The sequence below is a fragment of the Palaemon carinicauda genome, chromosome 33 (assembly GCF_036898095.1).
Source record: "Palaemon carinicauda isolate YSFRI2023 chromosome 33, ASM3689809v2, whole genome shotgun sequence".
In the NCBI taxonomy this organism is placed as follows: Eukaryota; Metazoa; Arthropoda; class Malacostraca; order Decapoda; family Palaemonidae; genus Palaemon; species Palaemon carinicauda.
This window is the reverse complement of record NC_090757.1, coordinates 7,058,200-7,067,870: the sequence shown is the minus strand read 5'-3', so window position 1 is coordinate 7,067,870 and position 9,671 is coordinate 7,058,200. Positions and strand designations below refer to the sequence as shown.

Genomic DNA, 9,671 nt, shown 5'->3' with positions numbered 1-9,671 from the left:
ATCAGTCTCTCGAGGTGAACTCACTCAAAGACAATAGCACCTGACTTGCAGGGATTCGAATCCTGGTCCAGGATACTTGTTTGACAGTGAACGTGGCTAAGTGGTGCGGTCACTGTCATACAAGCATCCTGGACCAGGGTTCGAATCCCGGCCGGTCAGATGCTATTGTCTTTGGGTGAATTTGCCTTGAGACTCTGATCCGGGGGTCGTTAAGAGAATCCAGACATTAATGTATTAAAATATATGGCTTATTTGATATATATATATATATATATATATATATATATATATATATATATATATATGTATATATATATATATATATATATATATATATATATATATATATATATATATATATATATATATATATATATATATATATGTGTGTGTGTGTGTTTGTGTGTGTAGGCTATATGTATATATATATATATATATATATATATATATATATATATATATATATATATATATATATATATATATATACATATACATATATATATATATATATATATATATATATATATATATATATATATATATATATATATATATATATGTGTGTGTGTGTGTGTGTGTGTGTGTGTGTGTGTGCGTGTGTACATATAAACTTTGAGCTCATAATTTCGATTATAAATAAAACATACTTGGTATTGTGAACTACACATTCTTAAAGTTGGCAATGCTGTTGCTCAAGATGCAAAAAGGAAAAAAAAAAAACAATAAGTAAAAATCCATGGATTTATGTAACTATTGTCAATAGTTAAAATTTTTTCTTTGCCCGTTAGAGATATTTGTCTGATTATAGCATCCTAAACAAAATAAAAAATGACAACAGAGGGTGTCAGCCACTTCTTGGTCCATAGTCAAGAGCACCCAAGGACGTCTCATCTGGCAATCAGTAGGGAAAGAAAATATAATTAGCCTCTTTACACTGCTTACCTTATCTTGACAAGTTCTCCTCTGTGATCATTCCAAACCCAACTCTTCGATTTTGGACAATTCGTAATTTTATTCCCGTTGTCACTACTCATGTCGGTTGAGCACCTGTTTTTACTAGTTTTTAGGACGCTATCGCCATGGCAACGGCTCAGCATGCCCAATTAGATTTTGATGCCATTCTATACCTACTGTTGAAATTTATATTAATTTAAATAATCCTAATAATTTTACTCTCCCCTATTAGCTTCATTTTATTATATCTAAATCTTTAATTTTTCAAATAATGCTTCAGAAAACGACAAATTGATGGCGATTTCTACAAGAAACGCTTCCCTTGCGTCATATGTATTAACAACTCGTTTGTCTAAAAGTGGGCCTCCGATCAATATAGAAAATGCTAGTTACCGAGCCTACAGCTCTTGTTTACAGTCATGGCGTCCACTAGAGTCTCGTGTGGAATAGAGTATTCAAATGTGTATGAGTTGAACGATTGTCTACAGGAGTCGTCAAGGGCTGGGTAGGTGATTAATAGTTCTTGTTTTCATATCTGAGAAATTTGGAAATTTAAATTGTGCATTTTGAGATCTCACGGTAGTTAAAGTGGACTGATAACGTGAAGCTCGTGGCACCCGAATTGTCTTTTTGCGGATTCCGAACATTCAAAATAATCACGTTTTCTTGAATTATTTAAAGGTTTCGATTGTCAATAACTTGCAGATTGTGTTGTTAATGTTATTGCATGCATGAACCAGCAGGAGAATGAATGTAACAATTGCCAAAGATCGTTATTTCAGACGAGAGATGGGCGGACCCTTTCACAAATCACGTGTATGGTGGTCTAAGGTTTGGACAGGCAATCTGCTACCGGTCTTTTGTTATGTTGTGAAACTTACACAACTGTTGTCATTAAGTACTGTGGGTTCGGACATGATTGGTTTTGCACTTTATAACAGTATCTTTGCCTTGTCCTATTTGCAGCAAGGAAATCAATAGTACCTATAGTTGTTAACGGCTGCCTTTGTTTACTATACCACGGACTATAATTATTTACCGTAGCCCAATATTCCTAATGGGGAAGATATAAAGTTCATGGCGTATGTATTGTTGCTTTTGGGGGCGACTGTTATTCGTTAGGGCAGGGTAGGCTAAGAATATGCTAGTATAAGGGCTGGTCAGAGAGTTGTGTAGGCCCTTCAGTAGTTAAGGATATGGCTCCTAGGTTAGCTTAGTTGGTGTTCTTGTGTCTGTGTAAAATGTGGTTTTTCCATTTCATAAATGATAACAGCCATGCCCCATAACTCCCTTATTGCTTAGAATTCGGCAGTTAAAGGGGCCGTGCCCCCTGTTAGGTAAATAGGTAATGACAGCCTGTAGGTTAGGTTAGGTGGGGAAGTTTAGGTTAGCTGGGGTTCTAAACATGTACCTTTGTTACACAATGGCTCATCCGTTTATCTAAAGGAACTGTAAGGCTACTTGCTTTGAACTTTTCTAATGCAAATTATTGGGGAGACCCATATTTTTCGAAAACGAATAGGCTATTTAGCCGGTCCCGGTAAAATAGACAAACCCACTTTTAAGCTTATTTTGCCGGTCCGGTAAAATAGACAAACCTGCTGTTAAGCTTATTTTGCCGATAAATATTATAAATAATAATAATAAAACTAAAAAATGACAAAACACTTAAAACAAATTTATTTATATAATTTTAAAGACAATTTTGAATTGTTCACTAATTAAAAAAAAATCATTAAAAAAATTATTTTAATCAATTATTAAAATAAATGCAGCTGTCTTAGAATTTTTAGGCATAACTGTCTCTGTAATTCCAAAACTTTCCTCTCGGGAGCATTCTTTAACAATACACAGTACACTAACTTAAGGTGCACCCACTGAGGACAACAGTCACAGACCACAGAATCCATCTTGTTCAAATCCTGACTACAGAGCTCACATGTCCACCATGCTGACAATCTTGAGGCTTCATAAACATGCTCCACAGCTTTCCAACCTTCTGAATCAAAATATCGGCAGACTTTATGGATTGAAACATTTTCATCAAGACATGCTGTTGGAATTGAAGAAGGGTTTTGTTCTACCGCATTTTCAGAGAGAACCTCTCCACCCATGGCGCGGATGGCATCTTTATCACTTACAAAGTAGCCAAGTACCTGTAGATCCCTGTCATTAGATGATTTTTTTGATGAATTGAGTCGGCTTATCAAGTCTTGACTTTTTACTTTTGGAGCTGTTGTTGAGGGTGGTTGACCTGAATTAGCGTGAGTGACAAAGGAAGAAAAAATTAGTAAATAACAGGAAAATCATCTTCAATTCATGAATTAAAATACAGAGCAGTGATTTAACAGTTTAAAATTAGAAGAAAATTATATGGACGAAGTAGATGTTAAAAGATATAAAGTGATATAAAACAAACGTTGAAGTCGCCGAACAACGTGGCGGAGCTGTAGTGAAACGAAAAAGTGAAGTGATTAGAAAATCCCTGTGAGCAAGAAAAACCAGTAAATAAGAATAATGAGTTCGCAACAAAGTAAGGATGTATGCAGTGACTGCAGAAATAAAGTAAAAAAAAACGAAGAAGGACTGAAATGTGACGAATGTGATATGTGGTACCACGCCATGTGCCAGAAAATATCCAAAGGTACATATAGGGCTCTTAGAGAGCACGAAGAACTAATGTGGCAGTGCAACAATTGCAAACATGAATTAAAGTGTAGTAAAAATAAAATGAAAGATCTAGAAGAAAGAAATAAAATGTTGAACGAAAAGCTGAGAGAAATAGAAGAAAAATGGTCAAAAATGAGAGCAGAAATTGTCGAAGAGGTGCTGAGGAAGGTGAAGAATGAAATAATGGACGAGGTCGTAAGTACAGTAAACAACAAGTTTAGCCAGAATGACTTTGGAAATGTAGGACAAAATCAGGTGGAAGTAGTTAAATCAAAAGTATTGCAGGAACTAGAAGAAGAGGAGGAAAAAAGAAGGAGAGTGTGCAATTTAGTGATATATAATGTACCATAAAGTGAAAGAGAGGAAGCAGAGGAAAGAAAAACAGAGGATACTAATTGGTGTCAGGATATTTTCAGAAATAGTTTAGAGCTAGATCAGATAGAGATGGAACAAGTAATAAGGCTAGGGAAGCGAAATGAGGGGGGAAGGGGACGACCTAGGCCAGTGCTTATTAAATTTAAAAATGAAGAAATGAAGTGGAAAATCCTAAAAAGTGCTAAAAAACTAAAACATGAACAAAATCCTTTGAAAAAAAGAGTTGGGATAACAAAGGACATGACGAAAAAGGAAAGAGAGGCTATGGCAAAACTTAGGGAAGAGCTTAAAGAAAAACAAGATAATGGAGAGAATGGCTGGATGATAAAAAACGGGAAACTCCTCAGAGAACAGGGGGCCAGAGAAAGGAGGTAAAGATAGGACCACAAAAAATGCAAAAGGGGAACAGAAAAAGGAATGAAAACGGATCACGCGACAGACCAACGGAAAAGAATAAGAGAATTAGCTTCAAAATTATAAATATACAAGGCCTAACAAAGCAAAAATACATGGAAATGGAAAGTCTCCTAAACGATAGCTTTGACATCAACATAGTAGTGCTAACTGAAACACAACAAAAAATAGATAAGATTAATATAAGTGATGGTACAATTAAGAAGGAGAGTATGAGAGACTTTAAGGATAAAAAAGGAGGGGGGTTAATGGTGATATACAAAGACGACAAGGATATAGAAATGGAAAAAGTTAATTCGAAGAACTTAGACATATTGGATGTAAAAGGGAATATCCTTAAAAAGAAAGTGAGACTTATTGTAGTATATATGGATTGTGGCGGGGATAGGGAAGGTAAAGAGAGAAACATAGAGATACGAGCAGAGCTAGAGAAAAAAATAGAGGAAGTAGAGGAAGATGAAGCACTAATTATAATGGGAGATTTTAATGGTCATCTAGGCTTCTTGGGATACCAAGAGGAGAATGAAAATGGAAAGAAAATACTCGAGATAATAAACAATAAAAACCTTATATTATTAAATGTAGATGAGAAATGCAAAGGAACATATACATGGGAGAGAGGTGATCAAAGAAGTGCCATAGACTTGGTGTTGGTTAATAAAGAAATGTATGAATACTTCAATGAGATGAACATAGATGAAGAAAAAGATAAAGTAGATATATCTGACCATAATCTGATTGAGGTAGAGGTCAGCGTAAAAGCGACGATAGAAAACTACAAAAAAGGATTTTGGAAAGAAAGTATGTATTACAAAACAGACGAAGAAAGTCTTAGGGAATACAGGGAAGAATTAAAAAATAATCTAGAGAGCAGAGAAATCACAAGGATGGATGAATTTGATAAAGTTGTAGAAGAAGCAGCAAAAAGAAAGCTACAAGCAAAGTACAGACGGAGAACAACTGGAGAAGAGAAAGCAAAGATAGAACCAGAGTGGATAACCAATGAAATCAGAGAGGAAATAAAAAAGAGAAAAAAACTTAACAGAGAAAAACGATGCCTGACAGGAGCAGAAAGGGAAAGAGCATTTCTTCTGTATAAACAACAAAAAGAGAGAACGCAGGTTATAATAAAGGAAGCAATGTGGGAAAATGAAAAGAAGAAGGCTAATGAAGTAAGGAAGGATAGGAACAAGATTTTCAAAAATATTGACAAACTAAAAGGGAAAAAGGAAAAGGAAGAAGAAATACAATTATATGACGAAAATGGAGAAAAACTATCCAAAGAAGTAGCAGAGGAACAAATAGATAGGTTCTGGGGTGAAAACATTTATAAAATGCACGAAAATAAAATGAAAGAGGTATGGAATAGTGAAGAAAGACAAAGTTATATAGAAAAATTAAAGGAAATAGGAAAAGAAGAAAATTCATTGGGACACTCATTCCCAATAGAAATAAGAGAGCACATGGATATGATATCACCAATAACAAGAAAGATAACACCAATGAATATTCCCAAGTTAACAGAGGATAAAGTTAAGAAAATTTTAAGAAAATTGAAAAATAAAAAGGCAGCAGGTCCAGATGAACTGAAACCAGAATTATATAAAACTATAGCTAATGACAGCAAATGTCTGGAAATCATTACAAAGTGCCTTCAAAATGAAACGAAGGAGAAGAACAAGCCCGAAAAGTGGAAAAAGTAAAAAACGAAAATGATAAAAAAAAGTAAAGAAACCCACAGTAAAAGATCTAAGACCAATTGCCCTGACAAATGCCTCATACAAAATATTTATGGCCCTCATGAAAGATGAAATAGAAGAACACCTTGAGAGAAATATGGAGATGAAAGAAACGCAAGCCGGGTTCACAAAAGGAGGAAGAGTAGAAGATAACATATTCATTTTACAATACTGCGTAGAAGAAAGCTACAAAAGGAAGGAAAGTTTAATAGTAATTTCAATAGATTTCAAGAAAGCATACGACTCAATAAAGAGGGAAAAAATAATAGAAATTATGAAAGAATATAGAATACACCCAAATGTAATAGACACAGTGGAAAAAATCTACGAAGGAGACAAAACAAAAATAAACATAGGATATGAAGTAGATAAAGAATTTGAAGTAACGAGTGGGATAAAACAGGGATGTACGGGGTCAACTACTCTATTTAAACTGATCACATATAAAATAATAAATGAATTAGAAAAAAAAGGAAAAGGCTTTGAAAACGAAATAATAAAAATTAGGGCATTGTTCTTTGCAGATGACGGTCTAATAATAGCAAAAAATATAGTAGATGCAGAAGCAAACATAAGAATACTAGTAGAAATATGTAGAGAATGTGGGCTAGAAATAAACAAGAATAAGAGTCATATAATCATATATAATATGAAAGAAAAACCGGAAGAAATAGAGGGTATTAAAGTAGCAGATAGTATAAAATATTTAGGAATAGAGATAGAAGGGAAAAGAAATATGTTTAAAAAACAAAAGAAGAAAATGATGGAAAAGGCAGAAAAGCTAGCAAACTTAACCTACTCAATTATTGCGAAAAGCTGCCACAAAATACTAATAGGAAAAACATATTGGAAAAATGTAGCCTTACCCGGAATACTGTATGGCACGGCAGTAATGAACATAACAGAAAGTTAAATAAAACGATTACAACAGATTGAAAACGGAGTAGGAAGAAAAATTTTGGGAGCACCATCATATGCAGCAGTAGCAACACTACGGGGAGAGATAGGAATGTCCGAAATGAAAACTAGGATAGCAGGAGGAAGGCTAAGGTTTGTGAAAGGGATAGAAGAGGGGAGAAATGATTTGCTGAAGACAATTCTAGAAGAAATGAAAGAAAATGAAAATAACAGGTGGATGAAAGAGACTAAGAAATGGATTAAAGATATGGAAATGAACGATAGAACCTTTAGGAGAATGGGAAGAGAAGAGCTTAAGGCCAAAATTAGAGAAGTAGATGGTAAAAAGTGGAGGGAAGAGATAAAAGAGAAAAATAGTTTAGAAATATACGAACAAGAAAATGGGCAAATAGGAGAAGAAATGTTTTATGACAACAAACCAAATTCTATTATTATGTACAGAGCTAGGGCCAACTGTTTGAAATTAAACGATAGGAAAAGACATGAAGCAGGAGGTAGGGTAGAATGTAAACTATGTGGGGCAGTTAATGAAGACTTCGCCCACTTTATTCTTGAGTGTCCAGACCTCAGCGACGAAAGAAGAAAAATAGTGGAATTGCAACAGCCGTATGAAGAAGAAAAGAAGAAGATAATAGGAAACGTGCTGTTCAAGAAAGAAGGAATAGAGAAAAGAAAAGAATATATCTATCAAATGTGGAAAAAAAGAGAGAAGAAAATAAAAGAATTAGAATAAAGAAGAAACCCAAGGAGGTGCCGATGGAAAGGCAAATCCCTCCGCCCAACAACAAGAACAAGAACAAGTCCCCGAACATTATTGTTTGACCCTTTGGGTCTACCCCTTTTCTTGGCTTTTGGAGTCAAGATAATTTCTTGCTAAGTACTTTATTATACATTTTCCTACAACATTGTCAGGAACCTATAAAACTATAAATATTCATATTTGTTTGAGACTGGCAAAATAAGCTTCAAAGCATGTTTGTCTATTTAACCGGACCGGCAAAATAAGCTTAAAAGTAGGTTTGTCTATTTTACCTGGACCGGTTAAATAGCCTATTCGTTTTCAAAATTTAGATGCTTTAAAATTCCGGAAGTAATGACTGAACAACCACATGGCTCCTTTGTATATTGACGGACCAGACACCTCCTGCAGGCATTGGTTATGCTGCGCATGCCAACTTCGTGGATTGGTATTTTTACTTTGTTTTCAATATATAAATCACTCATTTCAATATAGTATATATTAAACCAATATAGCTGTACTGAACATAATTCGACAATTTGAACAGTTTTAAAAGAATGTGGACTTGCTATTGTGCGTTGATCTTCTGTCTTGAGTGTCCTGCATTTCACTAATAAAGATAGAATCATTATTTTTTGCAGATGATGCCTTAATAATTGCACAGGATATACATAATGCTAAGCGTAACATTCAGATATTAGTAGAAACTAGTAAAAAATGTGGGTTGGAAATTAATAAAGAGAAGAGTAATATTATGATTTACAATATGAAAGAAAAGACAGATAACATAGAGGGAATCAAAGTAGTAGAAAGTTTGACATACTTAGGAATAATGCTAGACAATAGTAGGAATATATTTAAAACTCAGAAAAGGGTAATGATAGAAAAGGCACAAAAATTAGCTAATCTAACATATTCAGTTATAGAGAAAAGTTGCAATAAATTGATGATAGGAAAAACGTTCTGGAAAAGTATTGCTTTACCATCTATTTTGTATGGAACAAATGTTATAAATCTAACAGAAACTGAAATAGAGAAACTACAAAGAATAGAGAATGGGGTATATAGGAAGATTTTAGGTGCCACTAAAAGCACAGCTAATACTGCTCTAAGAGGGGAGATAGGTGCATCTTCTATGAAAACAAGGGTGATGGATGGGAAGCTGCAGTACTTAAATCGTACCCTGAATGGAAAGAAGGAAATACTGAAAATAATTATCCAGGATATTCAAGAAAAAGAAGGAAGATGGTGGAAACAACCTGCAAAGTATTTGGAAGAATTAAGTTTAGGTATAAGACAAATAAGAAGAATGAACAAGGCAGAAATAAAAACGGAAACCAGAAAGTGGGATACTGAAAAGTGGAAAGAAGAAATAGAAAGTAAAGTGAGCCTAGAAATATATAGAACGTGGAAGAAAGAAATTAAGGAAGAGTTAATTTATGACAATACATTTGCTTCAGTGATATTTTTTAGAGCAAGAACTAATACGTTAAAACTAAATATTGTAAATAGACACAATGGAGGGAATGTAAACTGTAATTTTTGTGAAAATGAGGAGGAAGATTTGATACATTTTTTGTTATTTTGCCAGGAATATAGAAAAGAAAGGAATAAAGTAATTGAGCTACAACACCCATACGAGGAAGACCCAAAGAAAATAGTAGGATTATTTTTATTTAGTGAAACAAATATAGAAAAGAAAAAAGAAGTATTAAACATAATGTGGAAGAAAAGACAAAACAGTACAAGAAGATAAGCGTTAGAGGCGCCGTTGTAAAGGCTATGCCTCGCCCCGGAACCTGAACCTGAACTAACTACAGTTTGTACAAAGGCCTTTGATAAGTCAAGTCTATAACTGT

General features: G+C 34.1%; 2 protein-coding genes and 1 pseudogene across 3 annotated transcripts in view; 2 read left to right on the top strand and 1 right to left on the bottom strand.

Moving 5' to 3' along the window:
• The window catches only part of LOC137625834 (protein phosphatase 1 regulatory subunit 36-like), a 22,077-nt gene extending 20,888 nt beyond the window's left edge, over positions 1-1,189 (bottom strand). The window contains exon 1 of the mRNA XM_068356726.1: positions 946-1,189. Within this exon, the coding sequence (XP_068212827.1) occupies positions 946-1,100 (155 nt within the window). The 5' untranslated portion in view covers positions 1,101-1,189. The remainder of the gene's footprint in view (positions 1-945) is intronic.
• Positions 1,190-1,297: 108 nt separating this feature from the next.
• csul (protein arginine N-methyltransferase 5) overlaps positions 1,298-9,671 on the top strand; it is an 83,408-nt gene continuing 75,034 nt past the window's right edge. The window contains exon 1 of one of the 2 annotated variants that reach the window (XM_068356725.1): positions 1,298-1,462. In XM_068356725.1, coding sequence (XP_068212826.1) covers positions 1,377-1,462 — 86 coding nt within the window. In that variant the 5' untranslated portion in view covers positions 1,298-1,376. The remainder of the gene's footprint in view (positions 1,463-9,671) is intronic. The other variant, XM_068356723.1, reaches the window with a different exon arrangement.
• Positions 6,208-9,454, top strand: LOC137626003 (uncharacterized; annotated as a pseudogene).